This window comes from Numida meleagris, chromosome 1 (genome assembly GCF_002078875.1).
Source record: "Numida meleagris isolate 19003 breed g44 Domestic line chromosome 1, NumMel1.0, whole genome shotgun sequence".
Lineage (NCBI taxonomy): Eukaryota > Metazoa > Chordata > Aves > Galliformes > Numididae > Numida > Numida meleagris.
Window position 1 is genome coordinate 181,142,093 of NC_034409.1, and position 21,733 is coordinate 181,163,825.

General features: G+C 40.5%; 1 protein-coding gene across 2 annotated transcripts in view; it reads right to left on the reverse strand.

Annotated features, from left to right (window-relative positions):
- The window catches only part of ARHGAP42 (Rho GTPase activating protein 42), a 165,600-nt gene continuing 150,545 nt past the window's right edge, over window positions 6,679-21,733 (reverse strand). Inside the window, exons 20-25 of one of the 2 annotated variants that reach the window (XM_021381312.1) lie at window positions 21,162-21,542; window positions 20,063-20,219; window positions 18,855-18,917; window positions 12,299-12,378; window positions 11,944-12,071; window positions 6,679-8,900 (exon numbers count right to left, since the gene is read on the reverse strand). In XM_021381312.1, coding sequence (XP_021236987.1) covers window positions 11,983-12,071; window positions 12,299-12,378; window positions 18,855-18,917; window positions 20,063-20,219; window positions 21,162-21,542 — 770 coding nt within the window. In that variant the 3' untranslated portion in view covers window positions 6,679-8,900; window positions 11,944-11,982. Of the gene's footprint in view, window positions 12,072-12,298; window positions 12,379-18,854; window positions 18,918-20,062; window positions 20,220-21,161; window positions 21,543-21,733 lie in introns of both variants that reach the window. The other variant, XM_021381309.1, reaches the window with a different exon arrangement.

Here is a 21,733-nt window from a genome sequence, read left to right on the forward strand (position 1 = left end):
TTTATTTTTGTGTGAATCATTATGAATTAAATGCACAGGTTTTCACTGTAGCTCAGAGAAAGTTAAGATCACAACTTTTATTGATCTGAAATGTCAGAGAGGAGTGGCTCACGGTCAGTTACCAGTAGGAGCTCTCCTTTTGTTAGATGTATTTGGAGATACTATCTCTGGATTGTGGCATTGTGCCTTCAGAATAGTGAATTCAGAAGAGGAAAGAATACATTCCCAGCCATTTTCCTAGATGCTTGCAACATTTGTGATAGTAGGATCTGGATTTTACTAGTCCACGTTAGCACGTTCTTTTGTAGGCAAAGTATGACACTCTTACTAAAAATAAAACACTATTAAACAGAAGCAATGTGCTGGCAGTGTTAGGTAAACGCTTCACATTACTTGAAATGCCCAAGGAGTCGGCATAGGGTGGCTGAAGCACTGCAGCCGGGCTGGGTCTATCAGGCCAGCATCAAACACAAGCAACGAGGACATCCCTTTGGGGCCGCTGGCACCACGCACCATGGGCTGGCCCACCAAGGGTCACCAGACTTTTCACTGAAAAATGTAATTGGAAATGTTGTATCCCAGAGCTTTGCAGTATTGTCACATTGTGCACTGGCCAGTTCTCTTCCTACTCTTGCACACAGCAGCGTCGGCACTGGGTTTGCTTTTCCCTGCAGCTGGCAGTGACGGCTGCAGTCACCTTACATTGGGTGGGAGGGAGGAACACATCCCTTAGCCAAGCTCTGTATCTGATCACAGAGCAAGGTTATCAACACCTGGTATTTAAAAAAAGGAAGTCTGAAAGCTGGAAAATATTCTTTTAGGAAGTCATTTAAAGTATCCTCAAAGCCTTCCTTGAAGATAGCCATTAATTTTAATAAATAAAGCACATTTGGAAAATGTTTATTGTCAAATATTAAAAAACTGAATTATTACAAAATGTTTTTTCTCCCTCCCCCAGCCAAGGTACTCTCTATCCCAAGGATTACGAGGCTGGGCAGTGCATTAGCCCGTGGTGGAGGCGGTGTAATCCTGGGTGGAAAGTTCTGCAGAAAGCTAAATAACTCTTAAGTTCAAGGCATATTTCGACTGGTGATAGCATTTCTCTGTATATAACACTCAGGAGAGTGAAAGACATAATTCATGGTTTCTTTCATTTCTTTTTTTTTTTTTTAAAAAAAAAAGGAGATTTGTATAAGATATCTGTATTTTCCAGTGAAGGGGAACTTGCATTTCTATATTTGTACATCTGACACAGCTTCCAAGTATTTTTGTAAAGGTGCTGTCTAGCTATGTTGTGTCACGGCCAATAAACTGGAGATTTACTGTGCTCACAGCATGAGGACTGTTTAAGTTCTCAATAACCGCTGGGCTGAAAGCAGCAGTGCAAAATGGCATCTGGCTGCAGTGACCAGAGGTGTGTTGGCAGTCACTGAGTCACTGAGGCTCTGAGGCTCCTGGAAGAGCCTCTGCTGCTCACAGGGTGCCACGGAGCGCCTGGGTAGCCTGACTTTAGCTGGAACTTACTTTGCTTACTGACATGGAAGATAAAGGCCAGGAGCCCCAGTTCTGCACAGACTGACCCTGCAGGCCTGTTGGGTGGCCCCGGGCCTGTGCCCGGAGAGGCCTGGCCCCAGCCCGCACTTGCTGCCTCCCTGTTTTGGGGCTGGACTAGTGAATTAGGTGTCACTCCTTGCTCAGGACACATGATAATGGGGATTGGAACTGGATAATCTTTAGGGTTCATTCCAACTCAAGCTATTTATTTAGCTTGGAGAAGAGAAGGCTCCGGGGATATCACATTGCGGCCTTCCAGTACCTGAAGGGAGCTTATTAAGTGACTTATAAGTGACTTTTCACACAGTCTGATAGTGATAGGACAAGGGGGAATGCCTTTAAACCAAAAGAGGGGAGGTTTGGGTTAGATGTTAAGAAGAAATCCTTTACTCAGATGGCAGTGAGGCCCTGGCACAAGCTGCCCAGAGAAGCTGTAGTGCCCCATCCCTGGAGGTGCTCAAGGCCAGGCTGTATGGGGCCCCGGGCAGCCTGATCTGATGGGAGGCAACCAGCCCATAGCAGGGGGTTGAAACTGGGTGGCCATTAAGGTCCTTTCCAACCCTAAGCCAATCCATGGGTCTATGATTCTCCAAGAAGCATTGACCATACCATCAACAGTGATACTTTTCCATGTTATTTTCACATAGTACAGCACATCTTGAAAGTGATGTTTTATTTTTGTTTCTGAATGTATCCCTCTTCCTACAAAATATGCATTCAGTCAGGGACGCTTGCACTGGCACCTCTATGTAGGTCCTCAATTATTTTAGCAATGATGCTCCTCTGGACTGAGTGCAATTTCTTCTTTGTGTATGTTCCAATTTCAGTCTGAACGCTTATCATTTCCCTCAGAAATGGTTTTGGGTTTTGTTTTTTAACAAGACATGGTAATGGAGAATCTATGAGAGTTAGAGAATTTAACCCATTATTTGAGGTGAGAGCCTCTTGAGGCAGAAGCATTTGCTTCAGCCTTTGGCTGTTAACAGCCTGCCGATGTGAGGTATTTGTGTTTAAGTCTGCAACTGTACAGGTACTGTGGGGATTTACTCATCTCTGTGCAGCACTGGTGAGCTTTCACTTAAACACACAGTTAGGTTCTTATGCTTATCACCTGCCACTGGCAATGAGGATGGCCCTGCAAGGTATCAGAAGCCCTAGCATGAAGTAATGCAGGCACAAACCATGATTTCTGTGTCAGTGGTAAAAAGGCTGGGGCCATGGAGAAGGCACCAACCCACTGAGGAGGCTCAGAGGGTTGCATGTCCTTAGGCAGTGCGGCTGCTGGCTGCACCTTTCTATGTGTCCCACAGGGTGAGGGCTGATGGGGGCAGTGCCTTGCAAATGGTGGAGAGGCAAAAGCTGTGTTCGTTCCTGCTGCAGTGAGATGGCTCTGTATGAGGGATATACACAAATAACACCGTGATAAAGAAACACCCTTTCTTCATTTTCTCTTTGGATACAAACTGTCCAGCAAAGCTAATTGCATTACGTAAGACACATAGCAACATTCACCTGAGTTTCTCATTCTGATGCACTTGCAGATATATGGACGTTAGGTTTCTGAATTCGTTTATCCAGGAAATACTTCAAGTGATCTCAAACAATGATGAGAAAAACAATATATTAAGGAAAGCCTTCAGCAGTAGCAGAGCCTTAACCTCTTGGTAGATCTTGATGGTTTCTGTGTTGCTCCGAGTGTAAAATTAATTGTGCTCATTTGTTTTACATTGTCTGTACTATGTGCAGACAGGACAGCTTAGCGAAATGCCCATACAGCATTCACTGCAAATTTCTCAGCAGAGAGCCTGATGGGATGCCTTATACTGAGCCTGTAACAGAGAGGATGGAAATTGTGCAGAATGATCATTTTTTCCCGTTCAAGGCAGCACAATTGTTCATAATTACAGAGTAGAACAGTATTTCTTATGAGCAAACATCAGCATCCCTCATGCAAAAAGAACAAACACAGAATGACTGTTAAAGCTCGTTCATGTAAGGCTGTACTTGCATTTGTATTTGTATTGCAGTGCCCGATACAACTTAATTTCACCTAAATCTCTATGGTGTCTTCTGCTGTTTTCCTGGTGCCTCTCAGATGGCCCTGGGAAGTGCTGCCAGAGTGCTTTTGATCTGTTCCACTTGTTCTTTTTTTTTGTGGAATTTCCTTGCCAATAGGAATTCTGCCTGCTCTGTGGTAATTCAGGACCCACAGTTATCAATGCCTCTGTTTCCATTGCTTTGTGCTCAGCGTCACTGTTCAGGCACACAGAAATCCTAATCTTCGTTATCTTCTCGTGAGGTCCTTGCAAGCAGCACTTGTTTCATGCTGGGAACCAGCTGTATCCTGCACACAAATTAATTTATTTGGAGAGATCTATCAAGCTCAGGTTTCTTTATCTTTCTTCCGCCTGCGTTTGTGAATTGTCCCCTGAAAGGTTTCTCATGGGGCTGTACAGCTATCTCATCTGGTTACAGACAGACTATGCTTATGTTTCTCTAGAAAAGATGTAAGTGTGGGCTGAAGTCCTGCAGCTCCTGCTCAAAGTCACGCTGGGAGTGGCATCTTCATCATCATCCTCATCATCACCTTCATCATCATCGCCATCCTCTTCAACATCACCACTGCCATTGTTGTCCTCCTCCTCCCTCTGCTCCCTGCAGAACTGTGCAGAAGCCAGACCTCAGTTCTCTTCCCTGTGTCCCCACCTACCCTCAGGCTACAGCCCCTCGCTGCCAGAACGCAAACCCTGCGATTTCCAATCATGTTTGAAAAATCTCCACCATCAAGATAAGCTGCATATTTCCCTTTGAATGTGTTTTTTGTAAGAAGACAAAAGCAATGCTCATCAACAAAAATAAATTGCTAATGCTTTTCATTCCGAGTAGACTCTAATCCCTTATAAGGGCACCTGAGAGCCATTAACGCTAATTTTAAATGAAATATACCCATGAAAGGTAAGTCTAACTAATCAGCTACTCAATTATACTGGCAGAAAGATGTATTCCAATTACCAAACTACTTTCAAGTGAATTAAGGCTCCTTTCTGTGCCGGCCGTGGAGGTCACTGAACGTTCCCATGAATCCTTGCATGTTTACATTAAAAAAGCACACCATGATCTTTGGCAAAGGCACTTGCTCTAGGTTAGCTCAGCTTTCGAGCTTGTTGCCATAAATACAATGGAAAACCAGCCAACCATTGCAAAAATGTCAAGAATATCTTTCAATACTTTTCTTTCCATATCAGTGTTTAATCAAAATGACATAGCTTTATGAATGTGAAATGAAATCATAGAAAGCAAAAGTGTAAATACACGCTTATCATGTTTAATGAGCATAATGTTCATGCTAGAAAGGAAGCTGGGTTTTGAGGGTGTGAATCACACCAACTCACACGAAAGCATTTGCAGCTCAGACCATTGCAGCCTGCTCAGTCCATATCCATGTCCACATGCACCGCTGGCCCCAGTTTCTATCCACTTCCCATCAGCCCAACCCAACAGGGCTTGGAACCGCTGTGCTTGAGCATCTCTGTTCGCACTTTAATGTTCCACAAGCCAACTGCTTGACAGGCCACGCTTCCAAGCAGCAAAGTACCCCAGGTCTGCGGGGCAGGAGGCTGCAAGGTGCCTCAATGCAACCAAATAACAAAGTCCCCCTGGACTTTCTTGTAAGAAACGCACTGCGTTGCCAGTGCCTTGGCAGTTGTCACTTTGGTGATGACATGGTAATGCTGTGCTAGTTTAACAGGAATGTAAGGTGGTTTTTTTTTTTTTTTTTTTTTTTGTTTGTTTTTTAATGTTTAAATGCTCACTGAAGTGTCAAAATACAGAAAGCAAGAACATCTGTTTCTCAGAGAGAAATCTTACAGTTGTCCTATGATGCCAAGTAAAATGACACTGACACTGGAAAAATGAGTGATGAGATCTGTTTTAGGGCATAGAAGATGCCCCAGACACCAGCCTTGGGCTGTAATCATGCTGGAGGAGCCGAGGACCCGAAAGCCAAGGAGTCTGCAACTCAGTGGGAGAGGGCAGAAAACTCACAGAAAAAGTGACCAGTTTATTTCACCTGATCTCAAACTGCTCTATATCTTCCTTAAGAATTTCTGAGGTATCCTTGTTAAAGAAAAGTTGCTATTTTAGTTAATATCCTAATAAAGCCTGGCCTTTAAGGAGTTAAAAAGCTACTTAGTTTTTTGCAGAGTCCTGTCAGGAGGAGGCTAGGAAGGTCACCTCAAAACTCTGCCTGGCTCTGGCACAGGTGGCAATGGGAATAACTCCCTTCCTAGGGCTAGAAAAGCCACTGGTCCCTGAGGTGAAAAGCTCTGGAGAAATGCTGGAAAAGATAATGCAAGGAAACTTGCAGAAACCACATCATCACTCATGTTGCTTCACTTACAGGCACTACTGTTTGCTTTGGATCTCCACAATTCCTTCCAGCTGGCCATCCAGTGAGAATTTTCAGAGGCAAAGACCTCATCAATGATGTCTTGATATCATTGGTGAAAGAGGATCAGGTCATAGAATCATATAGTGCTTTGGGTTGGAGCTGGATGTCGTACTCCAGATGGGGTCTCTCAAGGATAGAGCGGGAGAACTACCTCTCTTGAGCTGCTGACCATGCTTTTGATGCAGCCCAGGATGTGACTGGCTTTCTGGGCTGCAAGAGCACATTGCAAGTTCTTATTCATTCATCACTATGCCCAGCTCCTTCTCCTTAGGACTGCTCTCAATCCATTCATCTCCCAGTCTGTACAAACATTTGGGCTTGCCTCGTGCCAAGATCAACACCTTGCACTTGGCCTTTTTGAATGTCATTAGGTTCACCTGGACCCACTTCTCCAGCTTTTCTAGGTCTCTTTGGATGGGATCCCTTCCTTCTGTCATATCAACTGCACCACTCAGCTTGGGATCATCAGCAAACTTGCTGAGGGTGCACTTGGTCCCATATCTATGTCACTGATAAAGACACTAAATAGTACCATTCTCAGTACAGAGCTCTGAAGGACAGCACTTGTTACTGGTCTCCACCTGGATGCTGAGCCACTGACCACAACTCCTTGAAGAATAAGAGGAAAAATAGGCTGAATCAGAGTCCAAGTTTAAAAATAACAAAGAAACCAGTCTCTGTAGGAAGGCTTTTTATTTTTAAAAACATTTATCAAATTTTTGAAATACAGTGTAAAGTACAACATAGAATTATGTCTGCAAGTCAGCTTATGCATGTCATGCCAGTTATTTACATGTAGATATATACAGAGTGCAGATAATTATTGAAACCACACCACAAAATAAACAGAGAGTTCAATAAGATAATTTAGTAGGACTTTATTAAATATATATATATAGTAATTGATTGTATATACTTTCCTATTAAAATACCATATAGTATCTAAAGTAACCCCTATAAACTCTAATACCTCCAAAACTGTCATAAATATGCTTGGAAAATTGAAACTATCTATTTGCCCTCTCCAGCTGCTCTGCCCTTTGCTCTAACATAAACTCTTGTAGTGCTGAGATCATTTTGCAGCCTTTAGCGACGGAACTTCAATGACAACTCTTGACGCAACACTTTCACAAAAGCTCAGTTGCAGAATAGCTTTCAGCTGAGACATCCAAGGGTTAAAGCACCATTCTCTATAGTTAAAATAACAAAGGTTATCCAGTGGCTTATTAAATACTGCCACATACAGGACAAGGAAAACAATGCTATTATCTTCAGTGACTGAATTACAACATTGTATTAGTAGCTGTTTGGATACCAAGCACCTTATTAAAACAAAACAAAGCAAGCTCCCAAAGCCCTTGCAAAATCCTATGCAAAAAGAGACCTCCCAACTTGTGCTGACACAGCCTGATCAACAGTCTGACTTTTGCACAAACAGCAACTGGAAGGGCTGCAGCACCAGTGGCTGCATGACCACGAAGCGCGGGACTGAATGTTGATAACTGCTTCTTATCTGGAAACTGATTCGCATAGGGCACTGCTGAAAACAAAAGGGTAACGCCAAGCCATAGCACGTTTTCCCATCAGCAGAATATTCAATTTATTTTAGGAGGGCTTCTGGCCAGCAAAACCTCACTACAAATTGCCAAAGGTCTATCTTTGAGTTCCCTAGAGCTCTGAGAGCTTCCATCAGTTGAGGTATCCCCCCACCTGAGGACGAGCTCCCTTGCTGCCTTTCTCACTGCTCAATCCCAACTGCACCAGCTGTTGCCTTCGGAAAAGAAGCATGAAGAACAATGGACTTCTGGGGTTCATCATTTATTCAGTTCCTATCTTATTAAGTAGAAAACAGACGATTGGAAGAATGTTGCAAAAATCCAATTACTGCCACATAATGCTTTCTTTGTTGTGGTAACTACTGTTCTGAACTGCTGAATTTTGCGACTTCTTTTCCTAATGAATCTTTCCTCAAGTCATATTAAAACAAATCCAATTACAGGTGAAGAATAGAGTTTATCAACAAATATATATATAAGAGGAAAATAAGTTACTATCACTATCACAGAGTAGCACTTGTCAGCAAATCTGTGTGTCATTTTTTCCAGAAATAATAAAACAAATGAACTTTATAGATTAGGTGGGGACTTAAGACAGCTATGGTTTAATTTAAGAGTTTTGTTACATAGAACTCTAAATGCCAACATACGGCAAAAACATTATAATACTGAACTCACAGAAATTACATCAAAAATAATTTTTCATCTTTATCATCATTAATAAGAAGTGTGAATATAAAATATTAATATACTTTACATATTTATCATACAACATATCAGTCCTTCACACTATTAACTTGATTCATGTTGTGCTGCAACATCTACCAGAAGTTTAACATAGAATAAACATGGCTAATTACATAAAATCCAGGTACAGACATTTTCACAAGACAAACAGCCATCACGTGTTATCTACCTTAAATTCCACAGTGATATTCAGAGAAAACTGCCACATCCTTTCAGGAAGGAGAATAAAAAGAAAATTAAAAAAATTAGACTTTGCTTGTAGAGTGAATCTGACTTTAATTAAAAAAAACAGTAAATCAATACAATGAACTAATTTAGTTCAGCTTGCCTAATTTTCTGGCAAGGCACTGTCTGAGTATTGTATCTTCATTTAAATGTTATATGGACTTCTGCTCCTTTCCAATTATGAGAAGGGATATTTGGCCAGGGATCATGAGATGAGCCACGGTGCTGCTCTCTCTCATTCCAGTCTGTGGACGCCATGATTTAACTTTCCAGATCACAGTGCAGCTTCTTGTGGAGAAAAACTCCCTCTGGAAAGTCAGGGAAGAGCTGAGGCATCCACAACCCAGCAGCGTGGTGATACAGAAAGACTGTTATGTACCGTAGAAGAAAGAAACAGAATAACCCTAATATCAATATTAACTGTAATTAAAAAAGGATGTAACATTTTCAGATAGAAATGCCATTTTAAATCTAAGCTATTTTCAAATTATCTATGTGATCATCGTGGTTGGTTCAGAAGAAGGGCCTGAAAAAGTGCCCAGCCTTAAAGAGGAGAAGACAGATCTGTTCGGTGCGTAGCAGAATTAATGAAATCCACTTTCTTATGAAGCTCTCTTCTGCAGCTGAATTTTGTGTCTAACATGAGATGAATGCATGGGAACAGCCCAGCTCTCCTCTGCAGGGATTCCTACCAGTACTTCTACAACATTTCCCGTGGTGCTTACAGGCTCTACTTACTTAATCTGTAACTGAACTTTGCATTTTTATTTTTGTGTTATATGGACTTAGCATCTTTGAGTCCTCTAGCTTGCACACAGATCAGCTGGCTTCAGAACCTACTACTGAGAACACCCAAACAAAGTACACAGACTGAAGCAAAGCAAGTAAGAGCAAGAATTTCCTATTTCACTGTTCCTCAAGAATTTAACAATTAAATTCCTCCTAAGAGGTATGAGCTCATAAAACGATGTTCAGAAGAGGTCAGTTTGCCTGGTACAATCGACAGACCCTGAGCACAGCATTTCTCCACATGGGGGATATGCATGTGGGGCTTCGAGTCTCTGCTTGCAGCTGTCTCCCTTCCTGTTCCTTTCCCCTGCAGCAGCACTGCTCCTGGGCAGGTCAACAGGGGTAAGCTTTCTGGCATCCTGCAATTTTTGGATTGTGAAATAAGCAAAGACACAACCAAACCCATTTCGATCTTCTCAGGGCAGAGGCACCTGCAGGCATAGGTTAGAAAAAGAAATGCTGGCTTGCTTTAAAATTAAGAAAGGCTCAGTCTGATGAGAAAATTTAGAATCATAGAAATCATTCTTCACTTCCTCTCACATCTGCTCTGGGTAGATGCAACGAGCTCACATGTGTTTGCCTCCACTGCCTGTGATGAACTCTTCATCACAACGTACTGAACACAGCTTTGGGACCTAACCATAGAATCACAGAATATCCCGAGTTGGAAGGGACCCACAAGGATCATCAAGTCCAACTCGTGGCTCCACACAGGACCACCCAAAAATCAGACTGTATGTCTGAGAGCTCTGTCCAGATGCTCTTTGAACTCTGGCAGCTTGGGGCCGAGCCAACCGCCCTGGGCAGCCTGTTCCATGCCCAGTGCCCTTGGTGCAGAACCTTTTCCTGATATCCAACCTGACCCTCACCTGTGAAGCTCCTTAGAGTGAGGAAAGGACCAGGACGGGTCTGTCACTAATTCAAGCTGCTTGTCCTCACCTGCCTGCAGTCAGCTTTACTCATGCTAGCCTGGCTTAATGCCACAGACTCCCCAGCTGAAATACCAGAAGGACGCTCCTCTCGGCTCTCCCCTTCACGGAGTATCACAAATACCTTAACAAGCAAGAAGAAGGGTCCTGCAGGCTTCTGCCACCAGCCTGAATTCCAACAAAGAATTGCTCTGCAAAAATTACACTCTATGTACAAGTAAAGAAGGCTCTGATGTGCTCCTTTATGCTGGCACTAAAACTATATTCTAATTTAAACTAGAAAAAGACTATGGAGAAAAAAAGAAGCAACCAGCAGATTACTGCTGGTTTTAGTCCTAACAGTTCTTCCTTAAACTTTCTGGAAGCAGTATACACCTTAGAAATCAATCAAAGGTTTATATGTTGATTACTGTCACTGGACAAAGAACTAAGGCTAGGTGACTCTATGAAACAAAGAATTCTTTCTGTACTGCTAATGCTGAAAAACTGCTCATATAGTGCTGAAGCCCCTTGTTTCTCAGTAGCGCATAGTAACCAGCCAGCTAAGCACTGCATGTTTTCCTATCAAGGTGTGCAAGAAAGAGGCTCCAATTTAGAAAGCTGCTTATATTTTCTTTTTTTTTTTTTTTTTTTTTTCCCAGTCCCACCAGTAGTAAAGGACAGGCATTTACAAAAACTTCAGTAGCTAAGTTTTTTTTATTCTGTGGAATGGGGGAAACATTTGCCAAATACTTCAGTGGAAGTCAGGATAAAAAAAATGCTAAATATTTCTATTGCTATATGGAGATTTTGGCATCCAGAGCTTTTAAAACCTGCTACTTCACAGGCTGTTTGTCTTATTCACAATGGAAAAACCTGAAAAGGACTCAGTTACATTTTATCTCGGGTTTGAAAACATGTCACTCTTTTTCATTGCTAACTTGGTATCTACCAGTCATTCCAGATGCAGTATCTCCTTGTTCTCTACAACTGGTGCTCTGAGATACATTGAGATTATCTCCCACCTGGCTGGTAACATGGAAATACAAGTAATTGTTATTTATATTCATACAGAAAGGAGGAAATAAATCTAAGAAGTAGCTGAACGAAACATTCATTAAACATCACATTTTGAACGAGCATTTACTGCTCAGGCAGAAATCTGATTTCACTACCAGTTACATACATTCTACACCGTATTGTGATCTCAATGACTAACAGAAATTCAAACTTCGGATTTATGTAAGACCCATTTCTTATTTGAAATGATTAGGACTATTCTCAGAATCAAATTTTCTAAGGGAGCATTCAGATCACAATGTATCACTTCCATTATGAACATTTTCATTTAAAAAAATATAGATTCCAAGAAATGTCGTAAGAGTGCATTCCCTCTAAATTTCACACTTCTGTGAGCAACATCCTCGGACCTGACGGTCTGCAGCTAAATGGCGACTTCTTTGATTTTATTGCTCTAGTGTTCCTTCCCCATAAAAGAAGAACAGGACAACCTTCTGCAAACAATGGAAGTTATTTAAACAGAGTACCGTCTTCAGTACAGTAACTGTTAACTGTTTCATTACATTCTGTTCCGTTGAGAGGGAGCTATGTAACCTGCAGCTGCAGTATCTGAAGGAAATCTACCACTCTCAGCTAACGGGCTGATCCCATATCTGTGTCAGATAAAAAAATCAGAGTGCTTATTATTTGTTACCATGGATACCATGAAGATATTGCTGTCCACTAAAGATTACTAGAGGAAGACAACATAATTCTCAGGAACGAGTCCTGTTTTGCCTTCATAAGTTGCTTTTAACCAGCCCGGTTCCACTGATGGGTACACTGCAAAAAACAACAAAGCAAAACATATTCATAATAAATGTTTACAGTCAACAGATCCTACATGTGGTTCATATATTAATTTAAATGGCATTTATTCAAGAGCAATATAAAAAATAGGCAAAAACTGAGAGCTGAAAAGGGAATTACACTCTTATCTTGTGGATATAGTTCAGCTTTTGTTTTTGTTTGTTGGATTTAATGTAAACAAAGAATGTAAACCATCTTACCGTTGGAAAATATTGCCCCCTGTGGGAAAGACAGCTCATGACTGTGCTCAGCCTTACAGGAATACATGGCTTTTGCTTGTCTGAAAGAAAAAAGATAAGAAAACGCATGAAAAAATGAAGTTAAAACCTGGGAAATGTAGGAACAATCTCCTGCAGAAGTACAGGATGGTAACAACTCATTATACAGTAGTTCAGAGGAGCAGAATTACAGCAGACAATAATTTACTGACTGTTACTGTAGAAAAGAGACATACATCCTACTTAGAAACTTAAACTGGAACATCATAACTGTTAAAATAGTTGAAGGATACTTGAAACTATCCTTCATATGTACATGAATTGAACAAGTTGCTTGAAGCAAGTGATGAACTGCTTGGAGAGAATTCCACAGAGATCAGCAAGTCATCAAAGGTTCAAAATGAGGATTTGAGAGAAAATACAGTTGATTAGTCTACAGAAGAAAATAATAAATGTAAGGTAAATATGAGACAAAAAAAGGAGTAATGTGTCCTCCAGGCTGATTAAATTGCAGCATCAGAGACTGAGGTGTCATGGATGAGTTTCAGGTTAAGCCACCTACTTCAGCTATCTATAAATGAGCTACATGTCCAGCTCAGCTGGCTCTCAAGGTCTGGGCTCTGCTCTGGTAGAACTTGAGAGTGCAACAAATGGCTCCCCAGGTTCTACTGCCTGTAACGAAACATTCAATAGCATGTTTTCTTAAATAGAACAATAAACAGTTTATGTCTTAATTTACAGCTGGAAAAACATATTCTTGGTCAGAATAGAGACGCACTGGAACTGCCACGATTGGAGAATCTCTGAAGAATTCTTGTTACTAAAGATTCATTAAGAAAACAATAATAATAATAAAAAGCAACACTACACAGACATCTGTAAAAGAACTAATTAGGTATATCACGATTTGGTTCCGGAGCAAGAGGACAGATTGGTTTGATAAGACTTACAGCACCATGATTCTACAAAACACAAAATAAGCGACTGAACATAAAGTTATCTCACTTACGAGTTCTCACTAGATTCCTCTCCTTCATCTAGAATTCTAACAACTGACTTAATTTTATACCCTGGAAGCAATTTTTATATGATCCACCAGCTTTTCTGAGTTCCATTACTGGAAAACCACATTATGCAATGCAAAGATGAAGCTGTTGATCATTTCACCTTTGAATGATGTGATAGGGAGATCAACTGATGCTGAGTCAACTTTCCTTCCAGCCAGAGTTTATCTCAGTGACTCAGAACATGACCTTTGGTGAAGTTTCAAATTTTTGACATATTTTTTAGCAGTATGCATACACAAGTGACACGTAATCTCCTTCTTCTTTCCTCCCAAAATAGTGAGATAACAGTCATAGATCATACAATGATAGTGCCACATCAGTCTGGTTTTGTTTAACATCTTCATCAGTGACCTGGATGGTGGGATTGACTGCACCCTCTGCAAGTTTCCTGATGATACGAAGCTGGGAGGAGTGGCTGACACACCAGGAGGCTGTGCTGCCATTCACTGAGACCTGGACACGCTGGAGAGTTGGGCAGATAGGAACCTGATGAGGTTCAATAAGAGCAAGTGTAGAGTGCTACATCTGGGGAAGAATAACCACCATCAGTACAGATTAGGGATGACCTGCTGGAAAGGAACTCTGCAGAGAAGGACCTGGGTGTCCTGGTGGGCAACAGGTTGGCCATGAGCCAGCAGTGTGCCCTTGTGGCCAAGAAGGCCAGTGGTATTCTGGGGTGCATTAAAAAGAGCGTGGCCAGCAGGTCAAGGGAGGTGATCCTCCCCCTCTGCTCTGCCCTGATGAGGCCACATCTGAAGTCCAGTTCTGGGTTCAACAGTTTAAGAAAGACAGGGAACTCCTGCAGAAAGTCCAGCAGAAGGCTACAAAGATGATCAGGGACTGGAGCACCTCCCCATGAGGGAAGGCCAAGAGACCTGGGACTGTCCTGCCTGGAGAAGAGAGGACTGGGAAGGGATCTTATCAATACTTAGAAGAAGTATGTAAATGGTGGGTGTCAAGAGGATGGGGCCTGGCTCTTTTTGCTGGTGCCCAGCAACAGGACAAAGAGCAATGGATAGAAACTAGAACACAGTAAGCTAAATCTGAACATAAAGAAAAACTTCTTTACTTTGAGGGTGACAGAGCACTGGAAGAAGTTGCACAGAGAGGTCGTGAAGTCTTCTCATGAGAGAAGAGTACTTTATTTTTAGGATGTTCTGATTATCTCTCATTTCTGACTCTATACTGTCATTGCAGGTACATCCCTATTGCTAACCAAAATGACATGAGCCCTGGGCTCCTCACTGTCTACTTTGCTTCACTGTTAGCTTGCTTTCTGGATGGTTTGGACTGCTCCGTTTAGTGTCTGTTTCGACACAATTCAGAAAAGATGCCATCCTACTTGGCTTCCTCCAGTTGATGCTTTCTATCCTGCAGTACGTCCCAGAAGGCTTTTAACCCAAGACATTCCCCCATATTGGATATGTATATATATGACTTGTATATCCAGGATATACAAGTACTTCCTCTGTTTCATGCCATAAAAGCACTGCTCCGGTGGGATGCAACACTGTCCTAGCAATATTTTACATTCAGTGTAATGAAAAAGGGCATGCAAAATAGCAATTATGCACATCTGCATATGTCATCATATGGAGCTATGGGTTTGGATACGGTTGGCTTACTTTGGTAGGGGAGAGGAAGAGGATCATTTCTAAGCAGTGTGCACATAAGACAGTAATTTCACTTGACCTCAATGTCAAGAACTATGTCTTGGTCCTTTTTTATTTAGCACCACTGAAATATCCTCACAATTAAAAAAATAAACTACGCAACATCCACTTTTATACACACAAAACAGGAGAATTACTGTTAACAATGAACACAGTGGCAATGATTAGCAGATAATCAGTAACGAATTTACTATAACACAGGGATGATTTTGAACTTCAATCATTCCACCACTTAGTGGCTATCAAGCGAGTGTCCCATGTTAAGAAGGGAACATCTGAGAAATACTGTGATAAAAGACATCTAAGGCAACTGTAAGGCAGAATCACAATATCTGAATGAGGCAGAATTATTTAAGTCAAAACAAAGCAGGCTGTTTTTTCATGTCCTTAGAAAAAGTCAGTAAAATGAAATGTTCTCTTTTATGCTTGTATGTTTACTAAGCTATTCTGCTTTTAGCTTCTAATTTTTTGTGATCCAAATATGTTCATTTTAAAAGTAAATGTAAGACAAGAAAACATGGACTCTGTCTTGCTCAGTTCTGGAAAGAGAAAACTATGGAGAATTTGACACTACACAAATATGGAGACACAAGGTACAAAAAAATCTCCTTCTCAAAAGCACATGAATTATCAGCTTCTCCACATCATCTTCCCACTACCTTGTTCCTGACACAGAATCTAAGAATTCTTACTCATAATTCTGGAGCAATTTTCAAGGCCTTGGTTATTCCCTCCACACTTAATTTGATTATTTAGGTTCTTTGTATTACTCATTATTCACTTCAACCCGATCTAGCTAGAAGCATAGCAAGGAAATAGGATTACAGATTCTTTGGCAGCTTTTAGTGTGCCTTATGAAAAGAATATTCTCTTTTATGGTGTTAATACTCTCCTCCCTACAAATAAGGCTGCTTGTTAAAAAGCATGTGATGACATCATGACCATCTATTACGGCTCTTTTAAGATGACGCTAAACACCTCAGAAGAATGTGATTCATATTGTTAAATTCAGAGAAAAAAAAACTTCTCAAAATGTTATCCACACTTCCTGCAAGTTCCTCCTTTCCATGATTTTACTGGATAGACTCTTCCCTTTTGCAACCGTTTATTATGTTTGTTTTCACAGAACCATAGAATCATTAAGTTTGGAAAAGATCACTAAGACCACGTAGCCCAACCATAATGAGCCCATCGGAGCCCATAATGATAAATTTATACTAGTGGCCAAAGGATTGGCACTCATCAGATCATAAACTACTTTGCCTAAATACACATGGTCAGCAACACCTGAGATACTTTTAGTAACCTATTTTAAAAGATATAAATAAGCTTTACAGTTATGTTCCTGCCCTAACAAGTTTTTATCTACAAAGACACAGACAGAAGCCAGAAGTACCTTCATGCTACAGTCTGGGAGACGGATGATTAATAAACTTGATGTCAGGAGGGAAGGAATGGGAAAAATGAGAAGTGAAAGCAACTCTGGGACAAAAAAAAAAGAGCACAAGCTGGGAAGGGCATAAAATTTTAGTTTTACCTGTCCAATCCTAAAGTGTACAGTGGTCTCTCATTCTGTCTAACTTAAATCTTTTCATATTAGTGCCACTATGGAAGCATGTACTGATGTATAGCAAGACAGATAAGAGCTGCCTCAAATACTGACCCAGCATTAAAAAAAAAAATAGTAAAATGTGTACAGGGATGCAACTTTCCTAGTACAGAGAGCTCATTATACAAAGTCAGAAAGAGGTGGTGCCAAGTCTGCCTGGAAGAATGAATTATGGAAATCTGGGTCACTGTGGTGGTGAAGCATCAAGTATGAGATTATCTGCTGGAATACATAAGCCAATGTGAGACTGCAAAGTTCTATAGGTACTTTCGATCTGTACAGGTGATTATGAAATCCTGTTTCTGGCAACATGTGCTTCAAGTCAGAACGAAACTACTTAGATAGGTAAGAAGTACCTATACATTTCAAAATCAGTTAGTTATAGCAGGGCAAACTGACCCTGCACAGAGGTCATCACAGTGCTCACTTAAATATTTCTGATATAAAATGAGACAGCAAAAAAACAGCTTCTCTGTCTTACAGTCTACCTTGCATATATTCATTACATAGGAGCATTAGGAATCCAGAAGGCCTGTCTACTGTATGGATCAAATATAATTACCATGCTTTCAGATCAAAAAAGACTACCCTAAGGACTTAATTCAGTCTTTATGCTCATAGCATGCATGAAAGGCAAATAAGAGCTGGCTCTGAATTGCAAAATCTCAGTCAGACTTGAGCAGCATTACAAGAACAGCAGAGCTATCTTTTATTTCTTCCTCATTTTGCCTGCTGACCTCTCATTTTCCATTCCATTGTTGCTCTTCTGCTTTCTTAGGAAGGCTGAAGTAGAGGAGCTATTAAGCCTTTCAGTATTTTCTGCTATCTTATCTGCTCCTCACATCCATTATCAACTGCTACATTTTTCCTTTGTTGGATTTTGGCTTTGTACATGCTCTTTATATATAGATAGAGATGACACAGGTTCTAGGGGAATGTCAGGAGAGAGTTTACAAGAAGGGAGCAATACAAAATAAGAGAAGGAGCAAAGGTGGAAGTGAAATGATACAGCACTGGTGATGCAGTCATTGCTCTTGGCTCAGGTCACTGGCCCACGAACATTCCAGTCTCTTTTTGTATCCTTTTTCCTTAAATTAATGCCCTCCTCCTCTCATCCCGTTTCTCTCCCCGCCACGCTCTTTTGGTCTTCTCACAGTTCATCTGCTACACAGAAAGAAGAACAGCCTCGATTCCTGTAAACTGTTTCTCTTGAACAAAACCAGTGGGTCTTTTCAGGTCCGCTTTCTCTTTCTCTCTGCTAGATTTGTCAGAGAAGACAGTCGGATTCCCCTACTGCACGTCTCAGCTCATGGGGGCATCTTTGTTTACAGCTATGCTACTTTATTACTATCTATAGATGCGTGGATTAATACTATGTTTTATTTATTATTCTGTTGCTCAGCAGTTCCAGTAAGATTACCATATCAGAGTAAAATGATGGACCAAAACATACACTCCGTCTCAAAAGATTTGAGATCCAGAGAGAGTGCAAAGACAGAACTTTTCCCACGCACATTTATTTGACTTTAGTCTAATAACTGAGGCTGCCTAGCAATATAGAAAGTATTACTGCTTCCCAGATGAACATTTATGAGAACATTCTAGCTTCATCCAGTGTAGGAATGGATCAAATCCACTGAATAAATGCATACGATTACGAAGAAAATGTAAATAATTCCAGACTACCAAGAACAAAGGGCAACTGTTTCTCCAGACAGGTACTGAGGGATGGGACGTGTGATGGGAAAGACAGGGATCCTGATTAAGTTAATCCTGAGCTTTCTAAAGCAGACGTTATTCAGTACTTGACCACACAAGCAAATTATCATAAACTAGCATGTTTACTACTTTGCTGAAAGCATGTATATAACAAATAGCTGTACAGAATAAGTAAAGTGCCCTCATCTTGTTAGTTTTCTCTTGTAGCTGTGACCTTAAGCAGATCACTAACCTGAGCATCTCTCACGGCAATTTCAGTAGGGGACAGAATAGCCAGGAAGGTTGTTACTATATATTAGGTTTAGTTTTCTTCCATAAGAAGGGTGAGTTTAAAAAATCACAAAGGTTTTGTGCGCCACATGATGCTGTCCAGAAGACACAGAACAAAGCTCCAGCACTTCTATTGCAATCTCTGGAGCCAGGAAAACACAAAGGATTTTACAGTTTGTTTAACAGTAAGAAGCACTTACCGTCCTGAAGAAACTTGTTTAAGTGAACCAGCACTTTCAAACAACTGGGCTCTTGCGGCCACTCTGAAAATAAGGAAGTAGCTTGCTTTATACTTTACCTATTAATTAAAGTCACAAGCTAATTTTACTTTTAACCATCTAAAGACATGGAAACATCTTATTTTTTAAGACCGTTGCAAGTATTCACTTCAAAAACTAGAGAAAATTCAAATGCTCCTTTAAGTTTTTAATTAGCAGAATTTTTATGGGCATAACCTATTTTAGGCCACTGAATTCTACATGCTCCAGAGCCTCGCTGAGCCAGCAAGAAGGAAAACCTCATCGTTCTCTGTATAAAAATATAGTCTTGAATGCCCAATAGAGATACACTGGAAGCGCTTTTACTGCCAGTCTGCTTTGAACTCTGAGCAGTGCAGGTGATTCTCTGTTAAGATGAAAAGCTAAGACATATCAATCTGTGAAATGACTACAGAGATGTCTCCCAGTTTAAAAATTGCAGAGGCTGAATGGAGTCCTTTAGTATTTGGAGAACTTCTTGGTGCTCTGCTGTTCTGGAAATCACTTACTGACAGGAACACATAAAGTCTGGGTCAGAGTCAGGATTACAGCAAAATCACATTTTTAAGAAATGCATTCTTAAGGTTGTGTTATAAGCATTAAGAAACATTTTTGAAAGCCAAATCTCAGCAAGCTAAATTTTAACTTCTGTTGCTTAGAACTGTCTTCTTCTCAAGACATAAAAATACTGTAAGAAAAAAAACAAAGATCTCAACCACTGGTTTGCAACAGCAGAAGAAATTTCAGAGAAGTGTTTTTTAACCTTGCTCCAATTTTTGACTCACGTAAATAAAATGTGACGATCTTCATCACATAACAGCATGGACAGTAAGCTGCAATTGTGCTCCTTGAATCATTAATCTCCAGAAGAATGAGAGATAGTAATACTAATCACTTTCCAAATATCCAAATCTTCATTATAGACCATATCTACAGTCTAATGAAGTAAATGGGAGCCTTTCAATTGACTTTAGACTGCCAGTGCCTTCTTTGTTTATAATTTTAATTAAGTAAGATAAATAAGTCACTATAAAGACATTTTAAAATCAGGTGCTCATGAATGCTTTTTCAACTACTTGTACAGCTCTTTGCAATCACTTCATAGAAGACAATATTGTAACAACTCAGAACTCCGGAGGGTCTTCACTTACACAGATCCTGGTCTTTGATAGCCATTACTTGATGCAGTATCTAATCTTAATCTTCTGCACATTTTGGGAGGCAAATCAGGATTTAGTGGAGCCTTTGGTGTATCTCTTGTATCTGCTGAAGACAAGCTCTGTACAGATCCACTGCAGCTTTTGTTGCCTAAAGAAAGCAACCAAATAATTGGCAATATTAAAGCTGATCTGAAGATATTTTACAGCATGTGCAACATGCAAAGCAATTTTTTTTAAAGAAGTAAACTAGGGAGAAAGTACTTACTAAGAGATAGAAGAAACAGACTTTCAGGAAAAAAGCCAGGAGAAAAGGACCAGCAGCAGGGATGAAGAAACAACATTAAAATTGTGTAGTCTAAAAAATGATATTGCACTTACATGGCTAGATAGTACAGTCATTAAAAAGTGAAGATGAAAACCTTTAGCATTTATAAAGCACTATACTGCACATAACTGTTGAAAAAATCATGTTGGATGGGATCTCTAGCAGTCACATAGTCCATACTCCTGCTAAAAGTAGTATTTGCTATGAAATGAGATGGCATTAATTTGTAATAATTAATATTTTGGTATTCACAGAAGCTTGATTAAACTTTTAAATGAAAAAAAAAAGAACTAATGATTACAAAGTTGTAAATCCAATCTGTGAAGAGAATTTCAGACATACATTTCATGTCACAGACAAGAAGCAGCAAAGCTGTTACTAGATATATTAAGCCCAGGGCTTTCTAAATTTAAGTGCTAACTTTGATTATTAACAATAATTTTGCAAGCATTCATTCTTTTGACATTGTAATAACCATAGGTACCAACTCTTTTATATTATAAGCCAGAAATCTTCTTACAAGTCAGTAGCCTTTGTGAGGCATTGCAGGATAGAGAGTACTCTAACTTCTGAGGAACACTGGTATTGAGAATTGTACAGATGACAACAGAAATGTGTCAGATCCCGTCTGAAAAGTGAAATAACATACCTCAAAAGTTAAAAAAGAAAGAAAATTAAACAGTAACATTAGCTTTCAGATGCACCTCTTGGTTTCTGAAGCCTCACAGATAACTCATTTATGTCACAAAACATCTTGGAAATTACCTTCAGCTGATGGAATTGATCTGAGGGAAGAACCTGAAGATCTCTTCAGGCCAGACAGGCTATAGGAACTCTTCTTGGTCAGATCTGTTGGTGGAGAGGCATTCTCTGGTCCAGTGACAGAAGCTATACTTTGGCAGTCTGACTCCACGTCTGTTTTTGTTGCATCCTCCTTTGATGAGGATTCTGGACTCGTGGTCCAAAGGCCTGAACTCTTCTGGCCGTTTGAAGAAGGGGGAGAGGCAATCCATGGAATCCCTCCTGACTTCTCCCTGGGCTGAGAGGGCACACATTTGGTGGTGCTGTTCTGCTCGGAGGAGTGAGAGGAGAGAGATTCAATGCTGCCCATGGGAGTGCTATCTGGGCTACTGCTGTACGAGTCACCTAGGCAGGAGGGAAGGGAGAAGAAAGAAACAATAAGATAACTACACTGTCTAACCACGCGCATTTTCCTCATGTCATCTTTAGCCCCCGTACCACACTTGTCATCAAATTTGCTAGCCATTATCCATAGTTTCAGGGACAGTCATTCTCAAGACAAAATAGCAATTTAGTTGCTCTACGTTTCATACATT